The 18,376-nt window shown below is 37.7% G+C and overlaps 2 protein-coding genes across 17 annotated transcripts in view; both read left to right on the top strand.

Moving 5' to 3' along the window:
- The window catches only part of ACBD6 (acyl-CoA binding domain containing 6), a 245,080-nt gene that overhangs the window by 76,855 nt on the left and 149,849 nt on the right, over positions 1–18,376 (top strand). For 10 of the 16 annotated variants that reach the window (XR_004483306.2, XR_004483307.2, XR_004483305.2 and 7 more), the window contains exons 5-6: positions 10,881–10,986; positions 16,418–16,447. The exons of 1 other annotated variant lie outside the window; for it this stretch is intronic. Coding sequence is in view for 11 of the 15 variants with exons in the window: in XM_033428206.2 (XP_033284097.1) it covers positions 10,881–10,986; positions 16,418–16,447 (136 nt within the window). In the remaining 4 variants the exon portion in view is untranslated. The remainder of the gene's footprint in view (positions 1–10,880; positions 10,987–16,417; positions 16,448–18,376) is intronic. 5 more of the 16 variants (XR_007472641.1, XM_049700461.1, XM_049700457.1 and 2 more) reach the window with 1 other exon arrangement.
- Positions 11,832–14,375, top strand: LOC105747993 (uncharacterized). Its single transcript, XM_049716326.1, is given in 3 exon segments — positions 11,832–11,888; positions 12,935–13,020; positions 13,022–14,375. Coding segments are annotated over 3 exon segments (537 nt in total). The 3' UTR covers positions 13,416–14,375.

The following is an 18,376-nucleotide window of genomic DNA, read 5'->3' on the forward strand; positions in this document are numbered from 1 at the left end:
CTGCTTCTCTTCTTTCTTTTTCCTTTTGCATCATCCTTTTCCTCACTCTACCCCTTCTAATCTTTTCCTTCTCTCTTTCTTATATCCTTATCCGTATATAGTACCTACGAAATGCTAGGCACTTAGTCTTGTTTAAGCGTGTGTCTGTGCGTGCATGCGTGCACGTGCAATTATAAAGACACATATGGTTATGGATATACTATGTTATAATAAAAGGTGGTTATATGTGTTACAGATAATACAAATAAATGTTTTCTCCTATTAAAATGCTTTACAGATACATTTAAAGATATTTTAAAAGTGTTAGCAAAGATGTAAGTTTTGTGTGATAGACAAAGTCATCTTCTTAATTCCCATTGAATTGTTACCAGCTATTCTCTGAATGCTGAAAGCAAGCAATTTTGGTTCATTTCATTGCTTTTCAATTTATGAGGTCTTTGCTGATTGCATTGTATATATTAATAAATGCTGGTGTTTATTGAAGTTTGAGTTCTGTGTGAGAAAGGCATTATTACATTAATTACATGGTTTTTTATTTTAAAATTTTTACCTACTATAAAATTTTATATATTCATTATATAAGTATTTTTAACAGTATTTCATGTAAAGTACGTCATTCCTAGGTCTATATGTCGTATTGGTCTTCTCTGTCTCTCACAGCTCCTAACACATCAGAAATTCTGTTTCCTTCGTGTTCAAAATAATCCAAATTCATCTGCTTCTCATTATCACTGCTATCATGCCTTTTGCATTACCATCACTACTCTAAACAGCCATCTTCTCTTGGCCAGGACACTACAGAACGATTTGCAAACTGGATTCCTCACTTCCTTTTCTGTCTCCTCCCCAGATTTATAACTCAAATCTCATAGCACTTTCCTGCATAAAATCCTGTAATGATTTCCCATAGCACTTAGGATAGAATTTTAAAATCCTTGACATGTCTTGCAGGGCCCCTCATTGTCTCATCTAATGCCAATTTCCCCCTCCCAACTTGTTCACTCTGCTCCAACCAATTGGCCTATTTTTATTTCCTTGAAGGTCCAATTAATATTTGTTAGGTAAATTGATGGAGAGTGTTATATGAATATGAAAAATGACCCCAGCTTAAAATATATGCTAAAATCTTAAGGTAATAGAAATGTCAGCTAATATATATTGACCACTTATTGTATGCTAGTAACTATACCACATGTGTTATATATATTATTCCACTTAACCTTCAGAATGATCCTGTGAGATGTAGGTATTATTAATATCCCTGTTTTACAGATGAGGAAACTGAGACTCAAAGAGGTTAGGTTACTTGTCCAAGGTCACATGGTTAGTAACTCTGCTCTTAACTGCTACACTGTACTGCTTCTGAGATATTTGAGGAATCATTGTAATCTCCAATTATTGAAATTGAATTTGATAGTTGTTATTATATTAATATAGTGAGTATCTTCAGTTTACATTTTTAATTAAATTTCTTTTCCATTTAGTGTTTTTAAAAATGTGCTTCACTGGTAAAATTAGAGACTGTAGTCTTTCATTTATCAATATACTGATGATGATGTTTCCCTTAGATTAATTGTTTTTATTGATTTTAGACTTACCTTAATGGTTGCGAATGTAACTCATCTCTGTAGCCAAGGGATTCTATAGATTTTTCTGATGTGGGCACTGGTTTTAGAGGGATTGATCAGAACTGAACTATGTTTTTTCTCATGGACATTTAGAGTATCAGAAATTTTCAATCGACTTTTTTAGAGTTAACCAGGTTTTAACAGGTGAAAATGCATTTTTAGTAACTAGTGTTTTTATAAATTATGCCTAAATAACTTTTCCGGTACAACAAGTTATCTACAAGAAGTACCTGGGGCATTGATCTTTCCTTTGTCATTGCTCGTTTGAAAAAATATGAGAAAAATATTTTAAAATGTAAGTGGTTTCATTTGAAGGGACCCTTATCAACATAAGTAAGATAGTAAATAGAACTTTTTATTTGAGGCTTTTGAGAATTTTATGGTCCTAGAACTAAGTACACTACATATACAACCCGGTCTGAAAATAGTTATTACTTGGTGAAAGATGTTGCCATTACCACATGATAGGAAGTGGGAAAACCAACTGGTTATTTCCTATAACTGTCTGAAACCAAGTGCGGATATAGTAACACTCTGAGTGGAAGGATTGTGATTCAATACATATGAATTCTCTCATTCACTTGTCCATGTGTCACTGTGTATTTGGAACCTACCTTATTACTTTACTGATTAAAACACCATTGGTTTTAGAACACCATTGTTTAAATACCATTAAGAAAAAAAAAGTCACTAATTAATTGTAAGATGCTGAAGGTTATAAGAGCCATCAGAGATGTTAAAATATGAAAAAAATATGTGTTTACCAAGTTGGCAGTGAAATATGCCAACTTAGTAAACAATTTCTAGGTGTTTATTTGGTACCTAGGATTTCAAGAATTATTTTAAGAACAACTTAACAAACAACATAAAGCACTTTCTTAGTGCTTTGATCTCACTGCTAGGCTTCTCGAGCATTGTTACTGCTGAAGCAGTGTTTTGTCTCTTCCAGGACTTAGGACCAAAGTGTTTCAGAAAGGAGGTGCTATTTGTAAAATTTTACCTGAGGATCATAGTATAGACTCTCATTTATGGTCTTTGATAAGATTGAGACTCAAAAACAGTGTTTTACAAGGTGATATTAACATCTAAAATTTTAATTAGATATTAATTAAAAGTGGAGATTTTTTAATATGCTAAGTATGACAACTATGACTACTATTTAATCCTTAAGTTAGGAGTTGACGTTACCTGTTTTGCTCCTTATACCAGCTTCCTTAAAAAACCTTTGAGTAAGAATAGATTCTTTCAGGGAGAGAAACAGCTGTAAGTAAAATTAAAATATGCCTGTATTTTTTTATATTTGTAAATTAAAACATGCTTTTTTAAAAAATACAGAGGGTAGCTTAATTTTTTTGTAGATATTTTATCTCAACTTCTAAAATATTAATGGTTTATAGTCATATCAAAAATTATATAAAGATTTTATATGTGTATATATAAAATAAAGATTTTATATATATCTATACAGTTGATCCTTGAACAAGGTGCGGGTTAATCCAAGTATAACTTATAGTTGACCCTCCATATCCACAGTTCCTCTGCATCTGTGGATTCAACCAACCATAGAATGTGTGGGACTATAGTATTTACTATTGAAAAATATCCACATATAAGTGGACCTGCACAGTTCAAACCTACATTGTTCAAAGGCCAACTGTATATCAAGGTTGTATAAAAAAGAATCAATAGGCTTTGTGCTTTGTATCTGGCATACATAGTAGGATGTTGGGAATCATAGTCAAATGAGATCAGTGAGATGATATTGTTTCCTAACATTGTATTTGAACAGAAGAGTAATAACCCTTTACCTTTCTGATTGACAACTTCTGGTCACACATCCAACAAATAAATTAGGAACTTAAATTCCTACAAAGAAGTAGTATTCACCTGCAGTACTGCTGAGTTTTGTAAGACATGTGCAGGCTTTCATCCATGAAAGATTGTCTCCTAAGGAGCTTCACAGAGTGGCTTTTTGGTGAATTTACCATAGGTCAGGGTCCATTCTTCACTCTCAAAGATCTAAATAAAAGGCACATAGATGACCAGACCCTCAGAAACAATGTAGCAGTAATAAAATTTATCTGAAACTGATGTGTAAACTAAATGGCTTATTTATTTACCAATATATATCTTTATAGTGAACCAAATGCTTTGATACCCTGTGTACCCTCAGTCTGAGTATTGAGGAGCCCAAAAAGACAGGTGACCATTTGTGAATGTTAAATAGAGTGAGAGAAGGGGAATTATTTTTATTATTTTTATTTTTGCAGTACGCGGGCCTCTCACTGCTGTGGCCTCTCCCGTTGCAGAGCACAGGCTCCGGACGCGCAGGCTCAGCGGCCATGGCTCACAGGCCCAGCCGCTCCGTGGCATGTGGGATCTTCCCGGACCAGGGCACGAATCCGTGTCCCCTGCATCGGCAGGCGGACTCTCAACCACTGTGCCAGCAGGGAAGCCTGGGGGAATTATTTTTAGATTTGCTTTAGCCAAAGTCCTAATGATGCCTCTAGAACAGACTGTCTCCCAGCAGAGAAATACCTCAGAATGCCTTTTTGCCTTCGATTAATTGTTTCTTTTGGGCAGTGTTCAAAATTGGCTTCACAGATTTTTGCTTCCTCCTATGGTTCATTGCTAACCATTGCTACCTCCTACTCATGGTAGTTGTCTCACTGTTTTGCTTTTTTAGATGTGTTAAGGTTAGTGTGTGAATCAAGTAGCTGTTCAAGTTATCTAGGAGACATTCTTTTCTCCTCTCATTAGTAGCTGTTATTTAGTTTGTTTAGCTAAATAAGAGGACAATTCTACTACCCTTTACTCCAAGTTTTGGAAGGTGGATAAATATTCTGTTCCCCAAATCATTTGTTACTAACATTTGTTACTTATGTTATATGCAGTGTACCAAGAAGGTTCTTTGTGATCTGTTGTCCACCTTATAACCTTTAACTTTATCTCCCAACACCCTGCCGTAACCAGTTGCTTGTAGTTCCCCTGAACACCTCATTTTGTTGTGCTTTTCCTTTTCTTCTGTTCTTCAGGATCCTTCAGTAACTTAGCTGCGTTGTCAGTTTATCCTTCAAGGCTAGGTTGTAATGTCAACTCTTCTGTAACACCTTCTTTGATCATCCTTGGTTGAATGGCCCACTCCTTGCTTTGGGCCTCTACTTTATAGAATATTGGGTTACAGCAGTGATATTTAAAAAACCTTTGCTGATATAGTTCCTAAGAAAATTTTGGAAGACTGTTTATTCCCTCTTATATTTTTATGATAGCATCTAAAATTTTTATTTAAAAATTTAAATAATTGCAAAGGGCATAATTTCTGGCATTTTGTAAATAATGGAATTTTAAAATAAACAGATTACTGTTTTAGATGTATCCAATAGAATCTAAATACTATAATGAAATCCATTTTTAAAAATACATCAACATGTTACCATTGAGGGAACCTGGGAAAATACTACCAGCTGTCTATTATTTCTTACAACTGCACATGAAGCTTCAATTGTCTTGAAATAGAAAGTTTAATTAAAATAAAATTCTGATCTTGATTTTAAAATATAGAATAAGGTCTTTAATAGTTAGAAATTTTACATCACTCTTTTTTCTCCTTTAATTGTACTTCTCCCACACAATTTTATTTTAAAGCAATATATTTTTGTGTAGTCTTAGTACACTATCAATTCTTTGCAACAGAAATATGTATTAAGTTGGAATTGTTAAAATTTTAATTTTCTGTGATGCAGAGGCTTTAAGCATTAAATTTTTCTCATTTGAATTATAACTATTATTTCTATACAGCTGATCAACATTCATTATACATTTTGTTAAATAATTATTAAGCATAAGTAAAATTTTATTGGAAACATGTCTTAAAATTTTATTGGAAATGTGTCTTAATGTTAAAAATAGTTTATTTAACAGATGAATATTATTATTATTATTATTATTTTTAAATAAATTTATTTTATTTATTTATTTTTGGCTGCATTGGGTCTTCGTTGCTGCACGTGGGCTTTCTCTAGTTGCAGAGTAGGGGCTGCTCTTCGTTGCGGTACGTGGGCTTCTCATTGCAGTGGCTTCTCTTGTTGCGGAACATGGGCTCTAGGCAGGTGGGCTTCAGTAGTTGTGGCTCGCAGGCTCTAGAGCGTAGCCTCTGTAGCTGTTGCACACGGGCTTAGTTGCTCCGCGGCATGTGGGATCTTCCCGGACCAGGGCTCGAACCCGTGTCCCCTGCATTGGCAGGTGGATTCTTAACCACTGCACCACCAGGGAAGTCCAGATGAATATTATTTTATTAGAATGAGACAGAGTTCAGCATCGTCTTTTTTTTTTTTAATTTATTTTTGGCTGTGTTGGGTCTCCAATGCTGCACACGGGCTTTCTCTAGTTGTGGTGAGCGGGGGCTACTCTTCATTGCGGTGCGCGGGCTTCTCATTGCAGTGGCTTCTCTTGTTGTGGCGCACGGGCTCTAGGCACGTGGGCTTCAGTAGTTGTGGCTCATGGGCTCTAGAGTGCAGGCTCAATATTTGTGGTGAACGGGCTTAGTTGCTCCACGGCACGTGGGATCTTCCCAGACCAGGGATTGAACCCATGTCCCCTGCATTGGCAGGTGGGTTCTTAACCACTGCGCCACCAGGGAAGTCCTAGCATCAAGTCTTCTTTGTTTTATTTCACCTCTTCCATCCTCTAACCTTAGTTGTAGGAGGGCTTCTCAAAACCAGTTTTTCACCGAAATTGTCCCTTTATTTGGTACCATGGACAATTTATATCTTGGAGAAGTACAACCTGGGATTAATTTTTTTCCCGAACCTTTCCTAGCACAGTGGACTCTTGTATGACATGAGTTTGACCTGCGCATGTTCACTTACATTTTTTCACGAAATATGTTCTACGGTACTACACAATCCACGGCTGATTGAATCCTCAGATGGAGAACCCCCAGATACCGTGGGCTGACTGTAAAGTTAATTGGTGGATTGACTATTAACAGTTATTTTTGACTGTGGGGGGCTGGTCTGTATATTAGTTAAACAGAGTACTTTTAAGCAAGAGTAACAGATTTAATTAATAGTCATTTGCTAAATCTTAGTAAAGTCTTTTGGTTATGTTTCCTAGAAGTATACCATAGTATGGAGAGAGGTGTGTGCTTTTATTTTATGAACTAGGAGAATGGTTGAGCAGGGGGAATGTTGAAAATGGGAATGGCAATGAAATATTTACCACAGGAACTTTTTCAAGTAGATCAGTTTAGGAAAGAATGTGTTTATTTAGAAGTTTAGCTGAAATTGATTCTCTTAAAATTTTCCATTCCTGCATATTCTTTTGGGTCTTTCTGTACCCCAGGAGCCCACAGGTGTACATTCCTTGATTTGAGGAATTTGTGGCATTTGTTTAAATTTTTTTTTTTTTTTTTTTTTTTTTTTTTTTTTTTTTGCTGTACGCGGGCCTCTCACTGTTGTGCTCCCGTTGCGGAGCACAGGCTCTGGACGCGCAGGCTCAGTGGCCATGGCTCACGGGCCTAGCCGCTCCGCGGCATGTGGGATCTTCCCGGACCGGGGCACGAACCCGTGTACCCTGCATCGGCAGGCGGACTCTCAACCACTGCGCCACCAGGGAAGCCCTAAATTTGTATAAGTATTGGCTTACCCTTCTTTGTGTTTTCATTCATTCAATAAATACTTTTTCTTTGTCTATTTACTGGAATACTGTTTTTATATCTGATTGCCCATTGCTTGATAAATACATGAATTGAATTGAAGTATTTACTGAATGTGTCTATTAAATAGTTAGATTTCTGAGCTAGCCCCATAAATGTGTTTTTTAATTCTGTGAGGTAGATGAAAAGTAGTTAAATGGACTTTAGATGGCTTGCCATCTTTAGAGGGCTAACTGTCTGAAATAGTCTTTTGACAGGAAAATGCAGTCTTTGTAGAAGGTGATGCAGATAGCATTTTTAGGAGTGGGTGGGCAAGAATCTCTTCTTCCCGTGATTCTGATGAAAGACAGCTATACTTAAACACCATCCCTCTCTTCCACAAGTGTGTGCCCTTATATTTCAAAAGAATTTCAAAGAAAGCCAGTGGTTTTTTTCGTTCAGATAAATGTATTTTCTGTCAATTTTAGGAAATTTGGAGTAATCTAAAGAGTCCTGTGCTATGATAATACGGGACATTCTTGAGGGTAGGTAGCATCATGAAAATAATTCATACTCATCTGTAGAGAGGGGATATGATAATTTTGTCACTCACATTCATCAGAGAGAAGGAAAAAGATAACCGGGTAAGAATCAAAAGAGAAGGGAAGATAAAGTGAGAAGATGTAGAAGGGCACTAACATTTATTAAGGCTCTACTGTATTTGGTAATGGTTGAATTTGTTTGCACCTGTTGTTTCGTTTAAGTATAGATATACAGAGAAAAATTGCCTGTGGAAGACTGTATTAACTGGGAAATACAGAGGGAAAAAGACAGAATTTGATTTGTATATTGTACATAATCTTGTTGGGGGCAAGAAAGGAGATAACAGAAAGATGTTACTCCAGATGTTTCTCCATTTTGGCCACTAGGTGGTGATATTGTATAAAGACAGCTTGGTTGCTGGCTAGTAAGATAGTCAAAACTTGAAGTGGGAATAGATAACTATATTTAACAACTAAGCCCAAGAGTATCACTTAATATCTTTTAATATTAGTCACACAGCTTTGTAGCACATTTGTGGTGACTTTTATTGACTTTCCCATTTTATATTTAATTTACATTGTGTACTCTACCCTGAAGTATTTTATAAATACCTCTGTGTGCCTAACATACTTAGCAATGATAAACTGCAGTTGATAAGCAGATATACAGATGAAAAAGTGCCCCGACCTCCAAAAAATTCACATACCAAAACAAAATAATTGATATAAATGATACATATAAGAAACATTGAGAATATATTAAGCAATATAAACATTTTAAATAATATTGCTTATGGCATAAGTGTACATGCACATTTGGAATTAAGGAAAAAGGACCACACAGAAGGTCCTCCCATCTCTGAATTATTCTTGCATTTTACTGGGTATGGGTAACCTACATCCCAAGGATCCTCCATACTTTCCTTTCTGTGTCTCACCACCAACTCCCCATTATTTTCAAATCCAAAACAATTGGTGAGTAGTGTATTTTTTATTATGACTTAAAATGACGCAATAGTTTCTCTCACAGTTGAAGTTTCTGCCTCTTGAATTAGAGGGGTCTGTGTTATTGTATTGAAGGAAAATAGGTCCCTCTCTTTCCCAAGTCAGAATGCTGAATGCACTTTTTCATAGAAAGTATTTTTTGTGATAGTTAAATATAGCTAAAATACTGTTATATGCAGCCTTAATTTAAAAAATCAGACTTCTCCTTTCAGGGGTTTTGGCCTCAGACTTCACTATTTTCTTCCAGAGTAAGTGATCTGGAAAAGCATTTTCTCTTTTGCAAATGAACATTTTCAAGAGACCCTATTTTTTTTAAAAACGTGATTTTTTTCCTGGAAACGTAGCTCATTTTCTCCAGCTTGAAGCAGGCTGTTTCTCCTCTGTATTCTGATAGGCCTTTTTAAAGATCCAATTTTACCTTATGTTAATGGTATATATATTTTTTATCATCTCAACCATACTGTACATGTATTGAATGCAAAGTTTCTTGCTTATCCTTATCATCTCTTATCACCAGAATCTTGTCCAGTGCCTTGCATGTAGTAGGTGCTCAATTAAATACATGACACGTGTAAGGAAGGCTTAGACTGTTAATGCCAAAGTAGTGTGTTTTAAGTTAATTACCTCTGACTAGAAATAACTTTTTTTTTTTTTTTTGCGGTACGCGGGCCTCTCACTGTTGTGGCCTCTCCCGTTGCGGAGCACAGGCTCCGGACGCGCAGGCTCAGCGGCCATGGCTCACCGGCCCAGCCGCTCCACGGCATGTGGGATCTTCCCTGACCGGGGCACGAACCCATGTCCCCTGCATCAGCAGGCGGACTCTCAACCACTGCGCCACCAGGGAAGCCCCCTAGAAATAACTTTTTATAGGGTATAAGGTATTGGCTTTTAAGATAGAAGGACTCCTATGGTCAGATGCTTTTTTTCTGATGAATGGAAGCTGTGGCCTTACAGGTTGTAGAACATACTAGTTATAATGTTTGAAACTCAAATTGTATTATTTTATGCCTGTTTAGAAAATGTAGAATAGTTTCATTATTAATATTCCAAATTACTGATCTTTTGGGAATCATAGATCCTTTTGAGAACCTCACTGAAGCTACCTCCCCCTTCCCCACCTACCCACTGCCAACACAGTCAGAAAAATGCATTATGCATCTGCACAGATAATTCTGTATACTATTTTAGAGAACTCATAGACCTCATGTTAAGAACTTCTGCTTTAGATTCTGGAAGAGACTACAGCTTACTAATTGAGATGTAGCTTGATATAATAGAAAAATGGACTATATGCAAAATCAGTTGATCTGAGTAAGTTCTAGCTCTTATTCTACCCTTGATAAATGTGATGCCATTTGACAGGTCATATAACCTCTCCTTACCTGTTTCTTTATCTGTGAAGTGAAGCAGCTGTTGGATAAGATTAAGTGAATTAGTACATTGATATGCTTAGAATAGTGCTGAGTACATACTGTACTTCCCAGTCTTTATTTTTATTATCTCATGAAGGACTTCTGAATTTTGTGATGCTCTAATTATCTTTCCCTTAAGAAAATTACTTTGGTGTGTGTGTATATATGTTCGTGTTGTGTGTGTAATTTCTTAAAAACTTGGATAGCAACCAACTTATCCTTCTGTTATTCTGTAAGAGAAGTAGTAAGCTATGTCCTGATCTTTTGCTGCCTCTATACAGGCAACAGTAAATGACCTTCTCACTGCAGTGCTACAATTGAAAACTCTGAGTCAGAGGATATATGTGCCTGTCAGTGTATAAAAGTAACTGGGGAGAAAAAGAGCACTGAGAAAATCTACTCAAGATGTTATATTAGTGTACTAGTGTAACTTGTTAAAGCAGATGAAACTCTTCTGTATAATTATAGTTGCTAGGAACTTTAGTCTTTTCAAAGATTGGATGTATTACGTCTTACTGAAAATCCAGTATTGTTCATGTAAAATTGTTTGTAAAAACAGATTCCATTAATGTTTGCGGCAAATAGGTTGTATTAAAAATATGTAACTTTTATGTATTACCTAATAAGACAAACACTATTTTTTTTTTACTCTAATTAGGGAAGAAGACAAAAACATATTTGATTACTGCAGAGAAAACAACATTGACCATATAACCAAAGTCTTCAAATCAAAAAACGTGGATGTGAATATGAAAGATGAAGAGGTATGAAAAACGTGTCCTGTTAATTATTTTCTTATGCTTTGTTGTTCTGCCCCAGTGCTTTTTTTCTACACAGCAGGCCTCTGAACTACAACTCAAACCACATTATGGTTAAGAGTATATCAGAATATCTAAATGAGATGGTGTCACCCAGTTAAGATACTTTCTATATCTGTATCCATCATATTTCTGTCCATTATAGAAGTTACTAGCTGAAACTTGCAGCAGGAAAATAACTTATATTTGTTCATGTTAAAGGGAGAGACTATTAACATATTTATGTGAAATCTATAGGTAATATTAAAATATTTATAAATAGCTTTAGTATCTTCTGTCATTATACCTGAAACAAGTATATTGTCCTTTGCCCAGTAACTGTATTTCTAGAAAACTGTCAAAATTTTGGTAAATCCAATCATTTAAATGCAGGCCCACTATTTAAAGGGATCCTATACTAAATTATTTTGTAAAATATATTACTTATTAATTTATTTGTGAATAAAACTGTTCACATATTGAGCTTAAACTGTCCCTGAATTATAGTTGTTTAAAAAGGAGCAAAATTTACTAATCACTTTTAATCATTTTTCTCATTCTTTGATAATGCAGTGAAGATGATCAAAATGACCAGAAGGTGGCAATTGTTAGGAAGAGGACATGCAGTGATCGTAGATGATGCGTAGAGTAGATGATCAACTTCTGTATTAATTGAGGGCTCTCTGTACAGGTTAGCCCTTAATATTATCTCACTTTTAGGCAACATCTTTCCTATAGTATATTTTCAGTGACATCTGGAACTGAAAATGTAAGACTGTAATTCTACAGTAAAGTTTGTTCTCCTATAAATAATGAAAGGAGTCAAGAAAGATGTCGCTAGAGAAAAGTGGAAGCCAGATTGTGAAACAGTAACACCGGCTCTTCTGATTCCCACTTGGGTTTTTTTTTGCCTTTCAGGATCAGAATACATTTTATTTTAGTCAGTCAGGCACGATTGCTTCTCCTGATTTTATTGTCGTTTTTAATGTTTGCGCTCATGAGTTAAGATTTTTATGAAGTTAATACATGTAGATAGTTCAAAGGAAATCAAATAGTACTATAAGTCTTACAACAAAAAATGTACTCCCTTATCTGCATCCTTCTCACATTTGATTCTAGCTCCCTTGAGGCAAAAACTTTCAGTGCTTTTAGTTGTTTCTTTTGCAATTTACCTACATAATTCTAAATAATATACTTGTATCTCTTGATTCTGCAAGTCTAAACATTATTGATTTTCTTCTATGTTACATTAGGATTTAGCTCTTTTACTCATCTTCCCTCTCTCTCTCCCCACCCTCTTAACATAGTTATATCACAATTTTTAGTGTCAGTTTTCTGATTGCATCTCTATTATATCAGTGTTTTTATTATTATTACAAATTATACTATAATTAATGTAATATAGTCAATTATGATTATAATGTAACTATATTATTATGACTATGTAAATATTGTTTGTTGCTGAGCTATGGACTGTACTATATGTATTAGTCAGCTTTTGCTGTAGTAAAAACAAAACAAACAAAACCCCAAATTTCAGTGGCTAACAACATTTATTTCTTGCTCATATTTCAAAAACCTTGGAACCAGTTGAGACTCTGCTGGCTTCTACTAGCCTTGTTTGTGCTCAGTTCATCTTGATTTCATATGTCTTCTCATTCTGAGATCTAATCCCAATGGATAGAGCCTATATGGGGCAGACAATAAAGGCAGACAGAACCAGACCCCACAAATACATTTAAAGCTTTCCTTGGATGTAGCATGTGTCACATCTACTCACATTCCTTTGTCTAAAACAAGTCACAAGGCCAAGCCCCAGGTCACTATAGTAGGAAGTCTGCTTTGATTGCAGGGAAGCAAGGCAAGGGTGGAAAGGGAATGAATAAATTATATAATTATGAATAATGCAATCTAGACGACGCTTGAGCTCCAGCGGGCGAGGCGGCAGTGCGCCGCCAGTCTTCGGCACCGCGTCCTTCTTTCTCGGTTGTTGGGCTGCGTGCCTCTCCTCCAGTCGGCGCCGAAGGGAGCCTGGTTCTGGGCGGGCGGAGAGCTTGAGCCCACTAGGAATGGCAGCCCCATCTATGAAAGAAAGGCAGGCTTGCTGGGGAGCCCGGGATGAGTACTGGAAGTGTTTAGATGAGAACACAGAGGACGCTTCTCGGTGCAAGAAGTTAAGAAGCTCATTTGAATCAAGCTGTCCCCAACAGTGGGCTCCGGACGCGCAGGCTCAGCGGCCATGGCCCACGGGCCCAGCCGCTCCGCGGCACGTGCGGTCCCCCCAGACGGGGGCACGAACCCGCGTCCCCCGCACCGGCAGGCGGAGTCTCAACCACTGCGCCACCAGGGAAGCCCTCTGTATCTGTAATCGATCAGCTGAGGTGGTTTTACCTTAATATTTGTTTACAAAGAGCAGAATATTAAATCATTCACTTACAGCCCTCCTGGGGGTAAAATCAGTTAAAGAAAAAAACACTTTCATGAAACTGAAATTTCTTAAAAGGAAAAGGACAGAATTATACACTATAAAAAAGAACGCTCCCAACATCTCATAAATTTATCAAACGAGAGTGACTTATAACAGGACACATTTTACTGAAAAGAATTCTACATTATTGATTTCTAAAAATACAACAGTGTGAAAGATAATAAAAACAGGAGAACAGAGTGGGCTGTAGTTTACTTTTCAGTATTATTTTTAAGCTGTCAAAGGCTGGACTACTGCAAAAGGGCTGATAACGTGAAGACAGAGTACTACAAAAGAGTCTAGCAAATGAAAATTTTAATAATACATCGCTTTGCGCCCACCTCCACTAAAGGAAGCCACTGTTCCACTGAAACGCTGAGGTGCTGAAACTGCTTGTCTCTGATGCACTGAAGGCTGCCAACCACGAGCGCCGAGGCCCCGAACACCTCACAGGTCCGGCACAGCCCTGCACAAGACAAGCCGGGGTTACTGCCGCCAGTCTAAGGCCAAGTTCACTAGGTCCCAGGCATTCCTCTGAAGCTCCCGGAGAGGGGGAAATGTGGAAGAGAGGCCACAAATGGCACTGGGTCAATTACAAATTTTCGGGATCAGAAGATGTTAAGCAAGCCCACTGGAAACTCTAACTTTACCTCCTAAATTGGTTGGTTTGTCAACGAGTGAGGCCACTACAATCAGTCTGCTGAGTGACTTCCCAAGTTTGGCCGCACGATCCTGAAATACCAGCTCCAGGTCTAAGTCGGGAACATTGTTTCTCCATGGGATAATCTTCTTCTGAACATCACTCCACTCTGACTCGTTATCTGCTTCGCCTGAGTTAGAACCTGGGAAAGAAAAAGAAAATATAAATCTCCCTCTCTGTTGATTTACATGCATATATACTTTTTTAAGAGCTTAAAATGATAGTTTAGAATGAGATTCATTGACTAAAGAACTTTACTTGGATTCAGATACAATTGTCATTTTCGGTAACAGTTTAAAATGTTCAAATTCTACCCTGCTAACCAAAATACGACAATATTTCATGAAAATCAAAGCTGCACATTTCTTCCATTTTGGCATACCCCAAATTGGGAAGCATCTTAGAATCCATAAGGGTACCATGGGTTTGGCAGCATTTTTTCCTTAGAGTTACATAAAGTAATGGCGTATCTTACAAACAATGGTGTTATTAGATTGGAATTTTCTGTAGAAATATTGTATGCCGGAAAACAACAAACAGGCTTTATCTTAAATTATCTTCCAAGTACTTGGGGGACCTTTTCTAAAAACGAGGACTGTTCTTTGGAGCAGTTATCTCTTGGCTACCGCGATGAGTACACGGATGTTACTGAGCTGTCTAATGTGCGTTGTGATCTCTAGTTCAGGACTGAGACTCTCCTTCCAGGCTCTGCTTCCCACTCCAGACCTGACTGAGCAAACGGGGGCACTTAGGTTACTGGGGAGGGAAGAGACACGCATGGAACCGCGACCGACGCGGTACTATACTGAGGGTGTGCCCACACAGACAGGAGTTGCTAATGTCTGGGGGAGGGAGGGGCAAAAAAGCAAGACGCAGGAGGGCTCAGGGAAGGGAATGTAAAAGTCTGCAACGGAGAGCGCGTGGGAAGGGCGGGGCAGACTGTGGACGCGTTGCGCACGAGCAGACGCGGAAGGACACGGACTCAGGCATCGCTCACAGCCTGCAGTGGAGGGAGGGACGTGAGTCAGACCAGGCCGTTAGGGCTTTGTGTATAAAATGATAAAGAATTTCTTCTACAGACAGGAGGCAGTACAGGGTTTTAAGAAAGGGGGTAACAGTACTGGTTTTGTGTTGCAGAAAAAACCCCTCTTAAAAACGAATGTGGAGGATAAGTGGGGAGGGAAAACCACCGAGAGGCTTTCACACTAGCCCAAAAAAGACAAAAACAGTCTCTGCAAGAGGGGCTGAAGAGGAAGGGCAGAATCGCCAAGATCTGATAACGGACGGATGTGGCTAGAGGGACCGCAGAAGAATGACTCCTGTGAGACCACTAACAGGAAGGGGATTAGAAGAGGCGCGCGTCTGGGCAGAAAGGTAACGTGGATTTGGATACTGAGTTTAAAGAGCTTATAGATGAGCTAGTGAAAGCGTCTAGAAGGCTCAGGAAGGAGGCTGGCCAGAGATAAGGATCTGAAAGTTGCAGTTACATAGGTGGTGGTTTCCAGTTGTGGAAATTAATAAAAACGTGCAGGGAGAGCAAACAGAATGAGAAGAAAACCAAGCCAATGAAAGCATTTAGCATTCACGTCTCAGCAGAGAAACCCTGTTGCAATATCCCCCTCTTTACCAAAAACAAACAAAACAAACAGAAAGACCTCTGTAGCCTTCTCCCCATCCAGTAACTCCCCACTTCTCTGCCCCACTCACGCCATGGCAGAAGTCAGACAAGATGTGCAGATGTGCGGCTCCCCTCTCCTCCCCTCCCGGTCAGGCGGGCCCCTCCGCCCTGAGAAGGCTCCCGTCACTGTCTTTTGCCCCCAAATCCACATTTGCTCTTCCCCAGGCTTTGCCTGACTTGCTGTCCTCTGCTCGATGTCAACTCCTTAAAAAGGTCTTTTTAATCCTCCCTCACACTCCTTACTCTGCTTTCTTTTCTCCATACCACCTGACATCTTATCTGTATGTTTAGCGTTGTCCCCCTGGAGGAATGTAAGCGCCCTGAGGGCAGGGCCTTTGTCTTTTGTTCAGCACAGAGGGGGCAATAAGTAAATCTTTGTTGACCGAGTAAATAAATTTAAGGTGATAAGTCTTAAAAAAAAATATAATAATAATGCAATCTACATACAATGGTACAACATTTTGTTTTTCTTAAGGTTAATAATGGCCTCTTTTTTTTTTTTTCTTGGTCTTCTGTGTTCCTATTGCAATTCTTTCCTCAAATTGTCCAGTAGAGGTCTTCTCTGTACAGTCAAGCGCATCAGGTAATCAATCCCATGGTTTTTTTAGCAATATTCCTCTGGAACCCTCCTTCCTTCTTCATCTCTAAACTGGACTGGTTGTTCTCTAGGCCTCTCGCATAGATGTCATTCTGGGATTATGCTTTACCACTGTCTTTGGAATTCTCTTCCCCTTTTTCCTGGATTTTTCTATTTTGTGGATCCCAGGTCTTCATCTTTTATCGTTTACTTCTGTGTTTTGATGGAGTGTCTCCTCCACTAGCGTCCTCTTTTATTTATTTCCTGGTTTTGAAGGAGCATTTCCTTTAGTAGCTTCCTGGGTAAATGTTTTGAGATATTCCTTGTTGAAAATGTTTCTATCAGAGCTCTTGGTGTATTCCATATGCTCAATAAAGATTTGATGAATTATGAGTGAATGAATGACTGAATGAATGAATAAGGAGAAGCAGCATAGTATAATGGTGATGAGCTGGACTACCTGGGTCTGAGTGCTAGCACTGTCACTTCCTAGCGATATGACCTTTGTCAAGTTTGTTCTGTCTCAGTTTCCTAATGTGTACAATGGGAATAATAATAGTACCTGTGTCAGAATTGTTTTGAGTATTATATATAAGGCACTCAAGCAGTACCTGAAACACACATGCCAAGCACTCAAATGTTAGCTGTCTTGATTATCCTTAGTGAATAATATGAATGAAGGATGATGATATAATGAAGAAATGAAGAAACCACAACTGTTTGTTGTAAAGACTTAGTTTTTTTTTTTTTTAAGAGCAGAGCAGTTTTAGGTTTTATAATAAATTTGAGAGGAAGGTACAGAGATCTCCCATATGACCCAACATTATTAACATGGTACTTTTTTTTTTTAAAACCAAGGATGAACCTACATTGATATATCATTATCATCCAAAGTCCATAATTTACTTTAGGGTTCCTCTTGGTGTTGTATATTCTATGTATTTGGACAAATGTATAATGAAATATTCATCATTACAGTATGATACAGACTCTTCACTGCCCTAAAAATCCTATGTGCTCTGAATATTAATATCCCCCACTCCCCTGGCAACCACTGATCTTTTGGTTGTCTCCATAGTTTTGCCTTTTCCAGAAGGCCATATAGTTGGAATCGCATAGTATGTAGTCTTTTCAGATTGGCTTCTTTCACTTAGTAATATGCATTTGAGTTTCCTCCATATCTGATGGCTTGAGAGCTCGTTTCCTTTCAGCACCGAATAATATTCCATTGTCTAGAGGTACCACAGTTTATTTATCCATTCACCTCCTGAGGACTTTTCTTGGTTGCCTCTGAGTTTTGGCAATTATGAATAAAGCTGCTATAAACATCCATGGGTACGTTTTGTGTAGACGTAAGTTTTCAGTTCCTTTGGGTAAATAACAAAGAGTACAGTTTGTAGATGATATGGTAAGAGGATGTTTAGTTTATTAAGAAACCACCAAATTGTCTTCCCAAATGGCTGTGCCATCTTGTATTCCTACCATCCATGAGTGATGCTCTTTTGTTAGGTACATACACGTTAAGAATAGTTACATCTTCTTGGAGAATTGACCTCTTTATCATTATGTAATACCCTTCTTTATCCCTCATAACTTTACTTACTTTGAAGTTTGCTCTGACTGAAATTAATATAGCTAATCCTGTTTTCCTGTTGTGTGTTAGCATGGTATTTTTTTGTCTGTCCATTTACTTTTAATCTATATGTGCCTATATATTTCAAGTAGGTTTCTTATAGACAGCATATTGTTGAGTTGTGTTTTTGATCCACTCTGACAATCTGTCCTTTAATTGGTACAGTTAGGCCATTGACATTCAAAGTGATTACTGATATAGTTGGATTAATATTTACCATATTTGTTACTGTTTTCTATATGTTGCCCTTATTCTTTGTTCCTGTTTTTGTCTTCCACTCTTTTCCTGCCTTTTGTGGTTTT

The sequence above is a fragment of the Orcinus orca genome, chromosome 1, assembly GCF_937001465.1.
Source record: "Orcinus orca chromosome 1, mOrcOrc1.1, whole genome shotgun sequence".
NCBI classification, from domain to species: Eukaryota; Metazoa; Chordata; class Mammalia; order Artiodactyla; family Delphinidae; genus Orcinus; species Orcinus orca.